General features: G+C 39.2%; 1 protein-coding gene across 1 annotated transcript in view; it reads right to left on the bottom strand.

The window, feature by feature from the left end:
- Window positions 1-19,524, bottom strand: part of clstn2a (calsyntenin 2a) — a 353,207-nt gene that overhangs the window by 267,579 nt on the left and 66,104 nt on the right. The window contains exon 3 of the mRNA XM_048604120.1: window positions 2,611-2,733. Within this exon, the coding sequence (XP_048460077.1) occupies window positions 2,611-2,733 (123 nt within the window). The remainder of the gene's footprint in view (window positions 1-2,610; window positions 2,734-19,524) is intronic.

Below are 19,524 nucleotides of genomic sequence, written 5' to 3'. Positions count from 1 at the left end.
CATATATGGAGGACTCTTTTTGTATATTATAAGATTATACTATGATTTACAATTATGCTAATATAAATAAATAGTGAAATTTATTGCATTTTTCATTATTAGGTTAAGTTTAATAATGGATTGATTTCCATAATGTTGAAGGTGCCCTACCAAACATTTAATGTGCAACGCAAGAGCAATCTTTGTGAGTTACACTGTGCCTCACAACAGTAGCATCCTAAAATCCAAGGCCCATGATTCCTACAGTCATCACAAAAGATAAAAATGTTATAAAAGTAAACAAAATCCCCCAACTTACCTTTTCTTTTAAGGCCCAGATTGACAGGAAGCACAGATCAGATTTCTGTACTTAATAAGTATTATTTATTGCTATTTATTACAGGTAAATAGACTCTACAGGTAAACTATTATTAACTGTCGGCATATAATGTCACTGGTTAAAACTCTAATCCCCTTACCATTCAAACACAGACATGGACAGGAAAAAAAACCATGGGTGCTATGGGCAGAGGAAAACTTGGGAGATCAGTGAGGTGGTCTCTGTTCTCAGGATCTGCTGAGATGGTTTGTGCTGATCAGAACACTGCTCGTCAGTCTGCCTTCCTTCGACTTTCACTGGTTTGTCAGAATACTAATAAGAAATCTCTGACTTATTAATTAAAAGTCACAGCTTACAACAATTAAAGGAAAAATAAACTGGCTGCCTTCAGGGCTTAAAGTGCATTTTGCTGAAGAGAACAGCCACAGCTTCTGAGCTGGTCGGGATCTGATTGCTGCACTCGGTATGTTGTTTAGAGCTTTGTTACTGATAATTGTTCACTAGTTCACAGCCTAATCAGGATCTTGCTGTCGGCTAGATCTCCATTTGTACGCATCCTTTGGTTCTGACTCATCTACAAGCAACACTTCAACTACTACCAGAACCAACAGTTCAGTAAACATAGTGAGTCAGGTTACTTGCTTTCAGAAACATACAGTAACCCTTCAACAATCCTTCACTTTAAAACAGTTCTTTACCCATTTCATAAATAAAAATGCAGAAAAATAAGACAACCTGGGTCTTCACAGTTAGAAACGCTAATCTAAATCCTTGAATCATTTTTATTAAATTGTACCATTGCAGTTGAATGCATTAACCTACATAAACAGTTTATCATTCTAGCTCACAAAAAATGGCGAAAATTATTTCATTTTAGATACAAAAACTTTGGCCTCAGACTTTTGTTTTTCTTTCTGAAAGTACTGCAAGATTATGTGATTTAAAAGATACAGCCACATCACATTACGTTGACTATCATAAACAAGATTAAATCCTCCAGACCACAACAGAGTTGATGGAAGAAATGGTACACAACAGAGATCTGAACTAAATAGATCCAGCAGGAAGAGTCAGTTAGAAAAGGCAATAGTACACCCAGTTGTATTAACTAGACACCCTTTCAATATGCTGAAGGTGAAATATGTGGGAGTGGGATGTTAAAAATGGTATTTATGTAAATACCACAAATTGGCACACAGTCAATCTTACTTTAATTCAGGTAAGGTTTTCAAAGTCTCCAACAAATTATGAGAGGTTGGATAATAAATTCAAACTATTCAACTTTTTTTTTTAAAAGAACTGAAGCACATTAAAATGGGGAATCCCTAAATTATCCCTGGGAATGTTATTTCAAGCTTAATTAGCTGAAGCTACTGGGTTATAAAAATATTTCAACATTCTCAAATTTTAATTATCTCTTAACAAAACGCTAAAATATCCTGTTAGACAAATGTTAACATGCAGCATTAGAACCAGCATAGTTTGAATTCATTAACAATTCACAGCCACAAATCTGTAGCTGAATACATATTATCCTATTAATTAAACATATCTGACAGGTCATAACACGAGACCAAAGACTAAGAAATACCTTGAAACTATTGATATCAACAGCACTACACTAATTAGATTCAGAGACTCTAGCTACATTCGGTCATTAGGAATCAACTAGTTGCGTAAGACTAATCTATTTTAATGTCTCCGAAGCCAAGGGTATTACTGAGTCTTGTAATGGTGTAAATTATTATTGATGACATCAATAGTAATGTAATTATCCTTGCTATTTTCATACAGCTGTCAAGTTAGCATCAGATGGCTATCCCTTTTAATGGCAAACTGATCAATTCAATCGAGTTTCTCTCTAAATGCACTTCATAAACCTGCACAGTTTTTTAATGGCTACACTAATGGTCTTGTAGCCACAACTGCAAATTATAGGTCACCCAACCACAAAGAAAGGGTATTCAATGGCATTGTATGTATAAGTGCACACGTCGCACAACCAAGATCAGAGAATTTGCCCTGGAAGATTCCAAGCACATTAAAAAATACTTACTTTTTGTTCACATTTTCCCCCCTCAAGTTGCTACTACAAAGTCTGCAAATCTATTTGTTTCTTTCAAACTCAAGGTGGAAATATTTCAGAGGGATAGAATCGAGCATTGCAAGATGTCAAAGAATCTGTACAATGGTTATCTATCAGTAGTGCTGTAGTTTCAGACACAATGAAGTATAACAGGTGCAGTAATAAGGTTCAGTTCTCCGAGATGACTAATGACATTTCAACTCACCTGCATAGTGCACAGGTGCATCCTTGTCCAGTGCAACCAGGGGTGGATCCAGAAATACTGTGTCATTGTTTTCTGTTATTGTACCATGGTAGGATGTCTCAATCCATGGCTTGTGTTTGTTTACTATAAACAAAAATGGTGCAATTAGAAAAGTGTGAAACAGTCTGTATCAATACAGATACAATTCAAATAAATCATACTAAATAAATGCTTTCAAATCCTAAACAATGGTACCAGCTAAGAGCATTGGATTCACAAATTAATCGACTACATCGGTGAAAAATATCTACTTTGTTTTCTGCTCAAGTCGTACCTTTCTTCCTCTGTCCCACATTCTGCTCTTTTGATTTCTAATTTTAAGATTCCTACACTGAGCTACTTGTTTTATTATTCTGGAATACTGACTCTGCTGTTGTCATTAACAGTGGCACTGAAAATATCTCACAGCAGATTAATACTCTGCTGGTCAATCCAGTTACAGTGCATATTTTCTGTGCCTGCTGTTCTGCTTGTGATGCGGATTTCCGCTCAGTGAGTGTGTCATCGAAAATTGAAATCAGAGTCTTTCTGGGTTTTGATAATCAGAACGCAACAAAGCTCCTTCTAAACCATTTTTCTTAAATGTTAAGGGCAACAGATGCACGGGAACACCATCTACAAGTCTCCCTCTAAGTCATGCACTGACCAATTTGGAAATATATGCTAATTTGTTCACTGTTGCAGGGTCAAAATCCTGGAAGGCCTGGTCTGACAGCACTGTATCTACATTGCATGGACTGCAGCCCTCCCAAGCAGTAAGTATTTCATCGTCACTTTCTCAAGGACAATCAGGAACAGGCAATAACATGTACTATTGCCAGTGATGCCCTCATCCTATGAAAGAATATTAAAAAGAAACCAGATCCTTGAAACAAACTGACTTAGACATTTACCTGACTTTAAGTTTGCTAATGCTACCAAAGTGGTCTCTGCAGTGTACCTTGGATCTCAAGTCTACAACATATTGCTGGGATACATCATTTTGCAGTATTTTGCTGTGATGCCATTGCAATAACTATAGAAGTATTATTGCTGTGCAAAATTTCACAAGAAATTCTCTTGAAGTAATAATGTGACTTCAAAACATTGCATTGTTACCAAATTCCCAATTATTTCTCACATATTCAGGCCTGCCACAGATAGCATTATTTATAATGTACAATCTTCAGATCTTCATTACAATAGTCTCAACCTGAAAACTCAAATTGCAAGATTAGTTAGAATTTAACATTTCAAGTTGGCATTGGGTTACACTTTTGATAAAACATATTATTCTGCTAGTTAACACACTGTTAATGTAAAATTTTCAGAGGATAAGAGTTAATCCTACTGCATCCTGGAAAACACAAAACCATTGAGAAGCCCGATCCATTTAATTGTCAAATACAAATAATTGTACAGTACATCAAGAGATTTGGAAACAGCAAAGTGTTAATGGGCCATCTCTTGTTTGATTGGGATGGTTTGTACAAAACATCATGTAATTATCAAAGAGTGATAAATATCCAGATGTTGTTACAGATTACTAGCGTGGATTTGGTAATTGACTTCAGTTCCCTACACATTAACCTCATTAGTGAATTAATTAACACATTGCCATTGCGAGGTCACATAATAAACTAATATAAATGCAGGATGGCTGCCACAATAATACCATCTGGCACAATACTGAACCTGGGCACTACAGTGTCAAACCTATCAGTGGCAGTTTTGACCCGGTTAAGTTAATATCCTGAATATGTAGAATTAGTTGACATTTTTCACATCAAATTAGAACGGTGATTTATTTTCTCCATCTTTGTTCTCCACTTTTCCCTCAAGGAATATTAATGGCTGTTGAAGAATTCACAAAAATGACGATCCCCCAAATAAAACTTTGCCTGAGTGGCCATTCTTCAACTACGTACTGCTGAGTTACTTATCAAACCCAGCCCTGTTGTACCATTCATCTTGCAGCTCGTAAAATTTAATTCAACTAGCACTGGATGCATTTTTGTGACTTTATTTTTGCTCTACATTAATTTATTAAAGCTTGCAATGCAAAGAGAGGTATGAATACAGGACAGTCTGTGCCATCCACAGAATGTTGTACATGGGTTTTTAAGTTGGCATTGGGTAACCCAATGCCAACTTAAAAGTCAGGCCCTTTAAAAGGATCCAATTACTGTCCTTCTTGCAAAGATTCTTGTGACGCATAACCGATAACACTTCATAAGATTCGACATTGACATTTCACTTTTTTGTCAATTAATTAAATCAGGAATTTTTCATTTGAATTTTAAAAGCTTTCAGCCCACTCATAAAATATCAATAGACCTACTAATCTATGATTGAAGATACTGCTGTAATGATAAATAGATGATTGGTCAAGCATGTAATAATCCTGTTGTTTGCGATTCAAAATCATTTTTCCTGAAATGACTTCCACGAGCAGTGCTGGGGCATAGTTTAAGAATGATACATTGAACGAGATGTGGTTTGCTGGGGATTATACTTCCAGATGGCATCCCACAAAATAAATGAAAACTCTAACTCCTGCCTTACTGGTCCAATATATTCATACATAATGAAATATTCCTGCAACACCTCAAAAAATGTCAACCCTGCACAAAATAATAAAACTTTATTAACCGCTGCAACGGATGAGATCTGGATCAATGTTGAGAGACAAAAATAAGCACTATTACTTCTGTGTAATTGTGCATAACTCCACCTACGTTCCTGTCACCCTGCTTTTAAGATGAATGCGATAAATTCAGGGCATTATATTGTTTACTAACAAGAGGGTATGTTAATATGATTAAAAAGGGAGAATTTGTTCATGGCCCACATACTATGTAAAACATCAGAATTTAGGGCTCTTGTCATACAGTAGTAGTGTCCATTATTTTGAGCCAGAAGGACTGGGTTCAAGCCCCACCTGCTTCAGAGCTGTGTAAACACGTCAAAACAGGTTGTTTAAAAGACCTAGTTTTTCTTGAATCAGCATAGCTTTTCTACAAAAGCTATAGGAAATAGATTGCTTATGTTAGTTAACACAAACCACTAAATGTACATTTGGCACCAATAAACAGAATTTAAAAAGTGGCAATCACATTCAGAGACAAATAACAACACTGCTTGTCAAAAAAAACTTCTTTCTAATTTTTGAGTACCAATTAAATTTTAAGTAACTGACAAAATTAGTTCACAACAGTTCTTTCAAATTTAAGCAAATGGGATTACTATACCAATATTAGAGTAAGCCTAGATACCTGCATTGCTGAAGAACCACATTGATAATTAGCTTCTTAATGTCATATGGACATGAAAAATTTAATTGTGCATAATGGATATCTCAAAATGAATTACAGGGCATTAATCCTGTCAACTTCAGATAATATCATGAGCCCTGATAGTCAAGCTTCAGCTGTTTATAATCCTCTCAACCAAAAAATTGAATTGTTGCCTTCAACTCACTTTGTGACAGCAGTTGAGGTTGTGAGGAATCAATCTGACTTTGTTTTTAACTGCTAAAAAAACTGATCATTTTAACAAAAGGTTCTTAAATGGTGTATTGGTGAAGTCCAAAGTTTAACAAAGTGTGGCATCGCTACAATTAATTCCAGCCCCATAGCTTGAAGAGCAAGAAAAAGTAAAAGGTGACTTCATTCTCGAGCTCCTAATTGTTATGAACATACCTTTCCTGGATTATCCAGTGGGGAAAGCATCCTACCCCTCCTTAATCAAAGGGATGATCAACAACTGCTGTCGACACTCTGATAAAAATAGCTACACAGATTGAGGGTAATTACTTGATTTCAAAAAGTATGATCCTAAAGCCCACTGAACCAAATGACATCAAGACAGTTTAATGAGCTCATCTGATATTGTTACAACTTGAATATAAGTAATTTTAAAGAGCAATATATTGAAAACCTGGCATTCTTTAAGAAAATTATTTAAATACATGTTTCTAAGTTAAGCGTTGGTAGATTTGAATTTTCTACTGAGCTGAACTGGAAGAATCATCATTACCATCTTTTGTTCTTTTCTGCCATTTATCCCCAAAATCCAGTTTCTTCCAAAAAAAATTCCAAATCACATTTCAGTTGATACCATGTTTTATCTTGACAAATGTCTTATTCCATTTTCACAATTATCGTTCTGCATGTAGAATGTACATTTTAAAATCTTTTCCTTGTCATGCCAGTGAAGGTGTGCAGTTCCCCCTCAATAACGCTACAACAAAAGCTCCACCACATTTTGGCAGCAGTTACTTGATGGACTAATGGGCTTTCATTTCACTTGCACGTCTCTCCAAGGACAATGCCATCAGTCTACAAGAATACAATTGAAATGACATCTCAGTATCTTGCTTTAATTTGTAAACAACTGCAATCCATAGAATATGGTAAGTTTTCAACATGAAAGCACTGCATAGTATGTTACTGGCCTAACTGGACTAGAAAGATCTCAATTCAATCAATAGGTATTTCAGGAAGCATTAGGGACAATTTATATTTCTACCTCGATGGTCTGTCCCCAACTATTATTAAGGAAGTACAATTCAGCACCTGATGCTCCTCCTCCTTGTAATCTGGCAATCTCTACAGAAATGAAATGATAATTACACAACATAAATATTTAGTGTTAAGTCTCACAGCTGGTACACAACAAACCTTTAACAGACCTGCTCACAATATTGTCAATGCATTTCAGCATGTTACCTGATGCTGTAAAGATCTCAATCTCCATCTTAATGGGGCCACTCATAACGTGACATGCTAAGGGAGGCGTGCAACAGCTTTTAACTGAATTAGTCAGTACAAGCCCAGACACCTCATCGCATGTGATTATAATACATGTAGATACGAGGAGCTATAATAAATGTCTATCGCATCTTTCAGTCTTACTTTCCCCAAAGAAATAAGCGGCACAATGGCTCAGTGATTAGCACTGCTGCCTCATAGTGTCAAGGACCCAGGTTTGATTCCACCCTTGGGTGACTATCTGTGTGGAGTTTGCATACTCTCCCCGTGTCTGCATGGGTTTCCTCCCACAGTCCAAAGATGTGCAGGTTAGGTGAATTGGTCAATGCTAAATTGCCCATAGTGCCCAGGGATGTTTAAATTAAGTGGAGTATCTGTGGACTTATTGGGTTGAATAGCTTGATCCCACACTGTATGGATTCTATTCTATGAATTCAATCTTTGTTAAGCGAACTAATGCAAGCATTGTCTCATCAGGTACAAATATTCTGAAAGTAAAAGTCCATCACTACCTACAGCAGTTCATGAGGGCAAATCAATATGCACTTCTATTCTATCTTTAAACATTAGCTGTACCTGAGCACGTTCAGTGGAGACAGTAAAAAGATAAAAATAAAGCCGCAGGGATTGTGCCAGTCTCAGGTTTAAAGATTTGCCTTGGATAATCTCCCAGAAGTGATCTTTTAGTCTAATTAAGGAAGTGTACATATTGCCCAGTATTACATGCCCACTTGCAATATTCATGAGGCATTAACTAAGTTTCTTCAAATTAATTTTTCTGCCACACTAACCTCTGAGGTCTATGTGTGGCAGCAGTGCCTGGAACCGGACATGATTGGCGTGTGCAGGACCTCCATGTGGCTGCATGCCAGTGCAGCTCAGAGAGAATATAATGCCCACTAATTTTTGAGTTAGAATAGAAAATCCTTGATTACAAATGTTAGCCTAGCCAGAAATGCCCACATCCTGTGAAATCAGTGTCATACAGTATAGGGAGGCCCTTCAGCCCTTTGAGTCTGTACTGCCAAAAATAGACTAACACTTACACTAGTCCCACTTTGCAATTTTTGGCCCATAGCCTTGAATGTCATGACATTTCAAGTGCTCATCCAAGCACTTACAGAGTCATAAAGTCATGCAGCATGGAAACAGACCCATTTGGTCCAACCAGTCCATGCCAAACATAATCACAAAATAAACTAGTCCCACCTGCCTCCTCCTGGCTCATATCCCTCCAAACCTTTCCTATTTATATATCCATCCAAATGTCTTTTAAATGTTGTAATGGTACCTGCATCCACCACTTTCTCAGGAAGTACATTCCACACGTGAACCACCCTCTGTGTAATACTTGCCTCTCATGTCTTTTTTAAATGTCTCTCCTCTCACTTTAAAAATGTGCACTATTGTCTTGAAATCCCCCATCCTGGGGAAAAGACAACCACCATCAACTCTATATATACCTCTCAGAAGTTTATAAACTTCTGGCAGGACACCTCTCAACCTCCTACGGTCCAGTGAAAAAAGTCCCAGCCTATCCAGCCTTTCTTTATAACTCAAACCTTCCTGGTAAATCTCTTCCAAACCCTCTCCAGCTTGATAATATCCTTCCTATAACTGGGCGACCAGAACTGGACACAGTATTCCAGGACAGGCCTCACCAATGTCCTTTACAACCTCAACATAATGTCCCAACTCAAAGGACTGAGCAATGAAGGACAGTGTGCTAAGTACCTTTTTAAACATGCTGTCTATATGTGATGTAAACTTATGTATTATGAATTATGTACCTGCACCCCTAGGTCCCCCTGTTCTACAACACTATCCAGGACCCTACCATGAATTGTATAAGCAGTACCCTTGGTTGTTGGATCAAATTTATCCAGATTGAACTCCATCTGCCATTTTTCAGCCCATTGACCCATTTGATCAAGATCCCTTTGTAATCTTAGAAAACCTTCTTCACTGTCTACTATGCCACCAATTTTGGTGTCATCTGCAAACTTACTAACCATGCCTTCTACATTCTCATTCAAATCATTTATATAAATGACAAACAAAAGAGGACCCAGAACTGATCCCTGTTAAACACCGCTAGTCACAGGTCTCCAGGCCGAAAAGCAACTTTCCACCATTAGACTTCTTCTGTAAAGCCAATATATATATATCCAATTGGCAAGCTCACCCTGAATCCCATGTGACCCAACTTTACTAATTGGTCTACAATGCAAAACCTTGTCAAAGGCTTTACTAAAGGTTGTGAGGTTTCCCACCTCAACTACCTTCCCAGGCAGTGCATTCCAAAGCCCACCATCCTCTGGGTGAAAACATTTTCCCTCAAAACCCCTCTAAACATCCTGCCCTTCACTTTAAAATGATGCCTCCTTGTTACTAACCCTTTGACTAAGGGGAATAGCTACTTCCTAATTACTCTTCCATGCTTTCAATCTTCTATACCTCTATCAGGTTCCCCCCTCAACCGTCTCTGCTCCATATAAAGAAAGAATAAATTAAAAAGAAATTTTCAAGCATCATCTCCTAAGTCTCAAGCAAAGCAACTTCTATCTTTCTACATTTCAACTTTCTGAGCCAACCTAAAATCCCAACTGACTGTGTCCTTCTCTGCCTTTTACTTTTTGGTCTGCTTTTTCATTATGTGCATAATCTGTGGGTAACACAGTTTCCAGTCAAAACCTTCAGAGCGAGAGACTTCCTAAATTAATGTTGTGCGTAGTTTTTTTTCTAATAGTAAAGCACATTATTGAATTAATTTTTATTGTTAAAAACATCTTTGAGGGGTAAGAGAAACCTCAATATCTGGGTCATAAGTGTGTATATGCTTCAAAAATTTTGCAAGGCCACATTGTAAAGGAACCAACATGTTCCCAAGCTGTATGAAAGCCTTCCTTTTAGATAGAAACCAAAAGAACTGCGGATGCTGTAAAGCAGAAACAAAAACAGAATTTGCTGGAAAAGTTCAGCAAGACTGGCAGCATCTGTGAAGAGAAATCAGAGTTAACATTTTGGGTGCAGTGACACTTCCTCAGAACTGATGGTAGCTAGGAAAATGTTGGTTTATATGCAGAAGATAGGTTGGGGGAAGGGGGTAGGAAGTGAACGATGGGTGAGGATAGAGCCCAAAGAGAGAGAAAAGCAGTTGGACAAACAAGGGACTAGATAACGAGATTGGGTGGTAACTCCCTACCTACACTCACCTTTACTGGCTCCATCCCCGCCTCTTCGACCTGTTTGTTTCCTCTCCACCTATCCTCTCCTCTATCCCTCTTCTATCCGCCTCCCACTCTCTCCCTATTTATTTCAGAACCCCCTTCCCCTCCCCCTTTTCTGATGAAGGGTCTAGGCCCGAAACGTCAGCCTCTCTGCTCCTATGATGCTGCTTGGCCTGCTGTGTTCATCCAGCCCTGCACCTTGTTGACAGATAACGATCTGGCCTGGAGGGTGAATAGCTACTAATGGAGACTGTTAGTGGTTAACAACAGGTAGTGTGCAATGGCAAACTATGTGATAACAAGGCCTGGTGTGTGGGGTAGGGGGCTAAACATGGGAGAATTCAGGCCCTAAGGTTTTCCTTCCTTTTAGATGTTCTTTAAAATTCATGCAAATACATTTACTTTAAAGCACACAGTCTTTTTCTTTTCCAGTCAAATGTTCCAAATAATGAAAATCTGGCCAAAATGCTGGCTTCTAAAGAGAAGAATGGCATGGAAGTCTTTATCCAACACAGAGAATATAAAATGTGATGCCTTATGGTATTAGAGGGGCTCATTCAATAGCAACATCACAGTTCAGAACATTGAGAAATTAAAGATGGGACAGGAGCTGGAAAGGATAGAAGCATCAAGCTTAGAAGAGGTAAGCAACTTTTAAATGGGAAGATCATGCTGGAAGCTAAGAAAGCTCTTTACTCAGGTATCGTGGATTGAAAAGGAAACTAAACAGGAAGAGAAATTCAGGGAAGGATGGGTGGGTCATATGGGATAGGTAAGCTTGGAGAAAGTAGGGGAAAACAAGTGAGAAACTACAGAGTGTTGGGGATCAGAGTCAGATTAGGTAGAAGAATCAGGGTGATAAAAACTTACTACTTATTCAACATTTCCATCCAACCAGTGATTTTTACAGTGATGTTCTGCTTCAGTGGAATCTTTTGTAAACAGATATATTGCTCCCAATGGTCAATAATTTATCTTCATTAGCCAATACTCATTCACATAAAATGATGCAGGATCATAGTCAAAACAAACCTTTATTCTTGTGGAAGAAATGAAAAAAAGACTTTGGACAGAAACTTACAAGGGTCTCAATGACATGAGTTTCAGTGAGATGGGTGGCAGAATGGAATAAAGAAGTCCAGCTGGGCTGACCTCAACATTGGAAGAATCCCTCTCCACCTCCTATGATGTGGAGGTGCTGGTGTTGGACTGAGGTGGACAAGGTCAAAAATCACACGGCACCAGGTTATAGTCCAACAGGTTTATTTGAAAACACTAGCTTTCTAAGCTCTGCTCCTTCCTCAAATGTAGTGTGGAAGAGGAAGTAAGATTTAAAATCAAATATAAAGCAAATAAACCTGTTGGACTATAACGTGGTGTTGTGTGATTTTTGACCTTGCCCACCTCCTATGTGAGTTGCATGATTGGGGTGGTGGGGAGAGGTTTGAGGGAGAGTTCCTCACTAGGCAATAACAAGTTGTCAGTGAAGGAGGTAACTGCCTTGTGAATTCCTTGTTAATGGCCCAATTCAGCTCATTAATATTCAGCTTCCTGTTCGGACAAATGAACAAACAAATCAGACAGCAAGAAAATGTGACATGGACATGAGCAGGATACCTGTTGATTTTAGCTTGTCACTTGCTCCAAAAGACACCAGCGCATCTTAGTGCACGCTCCATGGGCACTGGACACACACATTCCACATCCGTGTACGTTAGCAACAGATGTGTGCCAGCCTCTAAAAAGCTCTAAAGGTACATCTCCGATCTGCTTACAAGACGTTTCTGCACTTTGATGCTGCAGTAATCTGTAGACACTTTGTGCTCAGGGCCACACATCCACCGCAAGCACTGGACCAGGCTGCATCTCCGGGTTCTTCACTCTGATCCTACAAGGATGCTCACAGCATCCCCTGGCTTGCAATGCCTCGCCTTGCCACATCTTTTTGAACTTTTCTCCCTCAGCCAGAGATACCAGACTTTGATTACTTCTATCTTGCTTTGCTGTGGCACAGACACAAAGCAGGAACATTGTCATGGTTTTCAGCAAGCCTCAGTTAGGCCAAGGGGATACAGCCTTTGCTCAGGGAATGCCAGCACAGTGAGTGAAGGCAGCCTTTGATATCAAACACAACTGCACATGTGGGACATCCAGGCCAGCTCTGGACTGATGATGATTTTCCGGGGGCACAATGGGCTTTTAGCATGGGTACATGGGATACCGGTTAATTCTGGGATATCAATCCTGAGGCATTCTGGAAATGGTTGGTGGTAAGATGGGGTCAGAATCGGATGTGAGAGATGCATTGGAGGGCGCGGATGGTGGGTCTGGGGAGGGGTGGGTGCGCCTAACTGGTTAATTAGATGTCACTAAGCCTTGTGGCAAAAATCCCTCCAAAAGATTCTGTGCAACTCAGAATTGGACAAAATAACATACATTCAGCTCTTTCGTTTATACAGCATCTTTTGTGGCCTTGGGAGTCTCACAGCACTGAATATTCACTATTGCTTTGTAAGAAATGTGGCAGTCATTTCTTCTTTCTTTCTTTTTTGAATGGATGTGGCCATCATTAATCAAATATCAAGGTCAGCTTTGTTGCCCATCCCCGATTGCCCCTGCCTGGAGCAGCTAGCTAGGCTATGTGGAGCAGCTAGCTAGGCTATGTCAGAGGGCAATTAAGTCAGCAACATTGCTGTGGCTCTGACATCCCATTTAGGCCACACGAGGCGAGGATAGCAGATTTCCTTTTCTAAAGGACATGAGTGAACCAGATCAGATTTTACAATTGATAGCTGTTGTCATGGTCACTAATGAAACTTGCTTTGTGTTTCATTTTAAATCTTACCAACTGGTGTGGTGGGTTTGAACCCCTTCCCCCAGAGAAATATCTTCTAGTTGACTAACTCAGCGACATTATCATTACACCAGTATCTCCCCTACTTTGTGGGAAGAGAACTCTCACAAATGACAATGTAATAATGACAAGAAAATTTGATTAATTATTATTGATTGAGGAATAAATATTGGCCAAGGTACCAGCGATAGCTCCATTATTGATTTTATTGATTATTATTGTCACGTGTACCGAAACACAGGGAAAAGCTTTGTTTACAAGCGGTACAGGCATATCACAGCAAGCAAAGGATGTACAGATCAAAAACACTTAGAGGCATACAGGTTACATTATTTGAGGCCATTCAACAGTCTGATAATGGCCGGAAAGAAGTTGTTCGTACTTGGGCTTTGGCTTCTGTATCTTGTGCCTGATGGAAGAGGTTGTAGGAGGTCATTACCACGATATGATGGGTCTTTGATGATATTGGCCACGCTTCCACGGCAGCAAGCCGTGTAAGCATTATTCTTCAAAACAGTGTTCGCATATCTTTTTACGACAGAAACCTCAGCCTAAACACTCACTTAGTCAGTGATGCAGCAGCGCATCATTACCACAATGGGGTGAGATTCTAGATGTATGTGCTCAGATCTCTGGTGTGGGACTTTCGACCATACAAACCTGAGCTCAGAGATAATGGTGCTACCCACTGAGCTACAGCCGACCAAAACCAGTCCACCTGCTTTTAACATCTGGAAAGGGACTAATCATGTGGTGAGAACAACAGGGTTGTTTAACTTCTGTGAAAACAAACAAACAGTTATCCCTAAAATTTAACGTAATAATGTCTTTTGCTGCTTGTAATACAACTTCACTACAATCTCTGTTAATGTAGTAAGTCACTTCAGAATATGGAACTGGACACCTACAAACAGAATCCCCAGAATGCAGAAAGAAGTCAATCTAGTCTGCACTGACCCTCCAAAACGCATTTCACCTAGGTCCAACCCTGCTCCCCCCACCCATCCCAAAACCCTATACAGGGTTTTTACCATGGCTAACCCATTCAACCTGCCGCTCCCTGTACATTACAGGGTAATTTTTTTCAAAGAATGGCTAACCACAACAAATGTTAGAAAAGACAGTCTTTTCCTCAGGCTCTGTATCAATCCAAACTTGTGTAAAAGCTAACTACATAACTGTGAAAATCCAATTTCTGTTCATCAATAGTTGACCAGGGAACTGAACCTGCTACTGCTCTTTTGGCTGATAGTTACCATACTTTCCTCTGGACTTAGGTTAGGAAGACCAGTGTACTATGTTTGAGGTTGCCATGGATTCACAACTACGTCATCTACTTCAAGCTGATATAGCATATGAGGTTGCAGTACAAAATGAACCTTTAAAACAAAGTCCAGGTAAATAAGAAAAAAATCTTGCCGACATTCCCAGACATGCTTTGCATGGAATGAACTGGATTGAAAATAAAATCTCTTCTGTATACTTGGCTGAATAGTGAGACTAAAGCAGATGTTCTGAGGAAAATAACAGAGTGCAAGCAAGAGATACTGATGTAATAATTTACTAAGACTAGGTCTTGGGAACCTGACAGACTTACAAGAGTGTTACAGCAGTACAGAAATACCTTTTTTTCTGAAAGATGGACTGCAAGGGGCTTCACATAATGGAAAATTATTGGAAAAAGTGAAAATGGGATTGAAAACTTTCCTGGTGGATTTAAATCGTACGATTTCGACAAAAGTCACAGAATATTAGCATTATGGTGTTAAACGAATTTTATAGGATGGTGTGGCCTATCTATATCACAACACATATTCAAATTCTAAAGAGGGTATAAGAGACACAATATCATAGAAATGTTTGCTCAAGTCACAAGAAACCAGCCTTGGAGTCAAGGGAAGGAGAAAGCTTGACTAAATTTCAGAAGGAGGAAGCTACTCAAGCCTTTGAAGAACTTGGTTGCAATCAACAGAAGATAACCTCTTCACGTGATTGTATGACTAAGCTTCCAGGTAATATATTTGAACATTCTAATGCTAGATGTTGTTGAAACATACATTTCCTAGGTACATAAAGTAATGGAAAGCCAATTTGTTGTTTACTTTTGTTATCATTTTCATTTCCCCCCCTTCTCAATCTGTTAATTCTATCAACATTTTCTGTAAACAGTTATTCTGTGATCGTTTTACATCTGTACCTGTTCGAGATCAGGAATCATGAGTACATATAAATTGACCCTGTTAAGCCAAACTTTTCAGTGGATCCATTTCTTCCCTTGTAATTCCTCAGTTAAAACAAAACTAAAGCAAGTGTTTAAAACAAGAAAGCCTTTTAAGACACATAATTCTGGAAGACACTTAATTTGGTCCTGACTGTTAAATAAAATACTTATTTCCAGATAAGGTGTGAATTGTTTTAATCCCTTGCTTTCTAAATCTAACACAAGGACAACAATTTGCTTGAAATTAATGTAAAAAGTCAAAAATCACAAAACATAGCAATCTCTATTTAGTACACAGAGGCAACCACCTCTCCATTCCTGTGAAAGATTCTAATAAGTCATCACAACCTAAAGTATTTTTTTCTTGGTTCTCTTCACAGATACTGCTTGAGCTGCTGATTATTTCCAGCATTTTGTATTCTTGTTACAGATTTATAAGATTCACACTATTTTGCTTTTGCATAAGCACTCTGTACTTGGCCTTGGAGGGATCGATGAAGAAAGTAGACAGTGATAGGTTAGTTCATGTCCTTGTCATGAAAGGTGTTGAAAACACAATATCATTTTTGGAATTTAGATTGGTTTTAAAAGACAGGCTTTTGGACATGGGTTAGTGCTGTGAAGATTGTTCTTTTAATCTAAATGTTCCAGTTCCAAAAAGAAATGTGACTAATTTATGGCTTGGAGGATGCCACGTCTTGTAATAGAACAAGATATTTATACTTTTGGGTTACGACAGGCAGTCTAACTACATTAAGCCATTAGTTAGTTTTCAGTTCAGTTTAGAAAACACCAGAGATTTAGTTGAGAGGAATCGAGGCTTGAAAAGTAAGAATTGAGAAGTCTTCAGAAGCAAGTTTTAGTTTCTTGCACAATATGATTTCTCCCATTGTGGGGAAACCAGTAACTACAGCAGCAGTGTGTGTCTTTTCTAATTTGTGAAGTTGCCAAACCAGGAGAGCTTGTAATAAAAATCTGCACATAGCTAAAATCGAAAAGGTTTAGGCTGTCAGAACTACGAAAGGCTCATGCCATCAGAAAAGCAAAGGATTGCCGATGCTGGAAATCAGAAACAAAAACAGAAATTGCTGGAAAAACTCAGCAGGTCTGACAGTATCAGTGGAGAGAAAACAGAGTTAATGTTTCAGGTCCAGCAACCCTTCTTCAGAATGTTCTGAATCAGCTAGGGAAAGAGAGCACAAAGGAGGCCAGCCCACTATTTCAGCTCAGGTGAAAAGACATGAAGAGGGGTAGGTGGTGGGGTCTTCCTCCTTTTATCCACATGAGAGGAGGTGGGGGGAGGCGAGACCCAGTAAGTTGTTAACATCCCTGAAACTTTAAGACTCCTTGTGCCCTACCCTCAATCTCGAAAACCCACCACATTCTTCCCCACTCGAGTCCTAATTCCCCCTGTCCCCTGGCCCTATGATCTTTATGGCGTGGCCATGGAACTTCTCTTCGAGATGACTTGCAGCCCCAGCAGCAGCCATTACCAAATACTGGCACTGTTGGCATAACTCATGTCCCAGCCAATCAGATTGGTCACCAGCTCCTAAGGGCAAGACTTCCTTGTTTTGAGGGGCAGAATTCCCACTTTGTTAAGGTTTCCCACAGCATACTATCTTTCATGAAGTTGGCTGGCTTGGGTATGTGTGTGGGCATGTGGGCATCTGTGTCTGTGTGGGTATTGCAGGGGGAGCACATGCACGCATGGATGGATGGGGGTTGCATTACTCTTCCCCACCATAAAATTCAACATACAGAAACTGCAGAAAAATACAACTGGTTCGTCACTCCCAAATGACCATTGCAAGCTGTAATGCAAAGCAACACATCATTCTGCAAGATGTGCCTTCTCACCTCTGCACCTCTTCTGTGCTTATTAGCAGCTGGAAAGCTGATCTGAGACGTCAATTGTCTGTTGTAACCTTCTGATACTGCCGCATTTTTCTTTTTACAAACTACACAGTTTTAAACCCTGTCTAAGGCATGAAAGTTCAAATTAGCATATTTCCATGGCCATTGATTAAAAAAAATAAAGCCAAGACCAGAAATAGGCATCATTATGTTTCAGAGATAGCAGGAACTGCAGATGCTGGATAATCTGAGATAACGGGTTATTTTTCAACTTTCACTTAATTCTGTCAGTGGGTGAATATTCTTCAGTAGAAATTTGAATATTAAAAATCATCTGGCCTTTCCTTCCACATTTTTTCATTGTACTTCATGAAATAACCTAGCTATATACTTAAAAATCTCAATACAACATTTAGTTCTTCTGCAACTGCGTCATCTTTTGTATTCTTTTTTGCAAGCTTGCACATAACTAATGGTTTTCCAGACACAATCAACCTGAAATGTTCATTCAGTTTCTTTCTCCATGGAAGTTGGCTAGCATCTAGGTATTTCCAGCATTTTCTGATCTTATTACAATATTAATCTCCAAGGGTCAATGGACACGTGCTCTTCTAAAAGATCTAACATTTCCTGTAAACTGTGAGCACCAATGGGTTTGATGTGCTTCGCCTTGTTAATTTAGGAAGCAAGTTGGCACAAAATGGTGCAATAGCAGGAGAAAGTGTTCATGGATTATTCCTGCAGCTCTAGTGCTGGAGAGAATTCTGATCATCTATACATTTCCCCCCCCTTCAAAATAAATTAATGAGCATAAAGCAAAAAGTGACATCAAAAAGCAATTTCTTTTCTTTATCACGGCCTCAGTAATCATCATTATAACAATCACAACAACAATCGGGTTTTACTCCTGCTACCATGTTAGAAAGATTATTTTTTAAAGTCACAAAAGACAGCAACATGACTGTGGCATTGGTAAACTATTTCCTCCTCCTGCTTCTGCAGCAGCCATTAACACAGCTGACCACACCACCCTCCTCCAACATTCCTCCATTGTCATTGAGCTGTGAGAATGCTCTCACTGTCCCAATTTTTATGATCTAAATTGTAAGCAAACAACAATTTGAAATGGCTTCTCTTCCAACTTCTTAACCATTACTTCTGCTATCACCCCCAAAGATCTATTGCTGGCCTTTTCTATTTTTCATCCATGTACTTATTACCTCTAGGCACAGCATTAGCCTACATATGCGCACTGATGACACCCAGCTCTGTCTCACGAAAAGAACCCTTCTTGATTCCTTCACTGTTGCTCAGGGCCCCAACAATTTTCCAGCGATATTACCAAAGACTTGTGTCCCAGAATGTGCTACACACCTAGTCAAGCCGTTTCAGTACAGCTATGACACGGGTACCTTGACAAAATTGCCAGGTAGTCCCCTGCATAGATTGCAGGACAAATCCAACCAGACAGTTATCCTCTATTGGTCTCCATTTGGTCATCAACAAACTCATGGAAGGAGTCACCAACAGAAGCAGCACGGTGGCTCAGTGGTTAGCACTGGTGCATCACAGCACGAGGGACTACAGAATGCGTGAGAGAGTGAGTGAGTGTGAGAGAGTGAGAATGAGTGTGAGAGTGTGAGAGAAAGAGAGAGAGAGTGAGAGAGAGAGAGTGAAAGAAAGAGTGTGAAAGAGAGAGTGTGAGAGAGAGAAAGTGTGAGAGAGAGTGAGAAAGTGAGAGAGAAAGTGAGAGATAGTGTGAGAGAGAGAGTGTGAGAGAGAGTGTGAAAGAAAGAGTGTGAAAGAGAGAGTGTGAAAGAGAGAGTGTGAGAGAGAAAGTGAGATAGTGTGAGAGAGAGAGAGTGAGTGTGAGTGTGAGAGAAAGAGAGAGAGAGTGTGAGAGTGAGAGAGAGTGTGAGAGTGAGAGAGAGTGAGAAAGAGAGTGTGAAAGTGTGAGAGAGA

This window comes from Rhincodon typus, chromosome 13 (genome assembly GCF_021869965.1).
Source record: "Rhincodon typus isolate 14 chromosome 13, sRhiTyp1.1, whole genome shotgun sequence".
Lineage (NCBI taxonomy): Eukaryota > Metazoa > Chordata > Chondrichthyes > Orectolobiformes > Rhincodontidae > Rhincodon > Rhincodon typus.
Note: the sequence above shows the minus strand (reverse complement) of the source record. Positions and strands in the feature narration are given on the sequence as shown.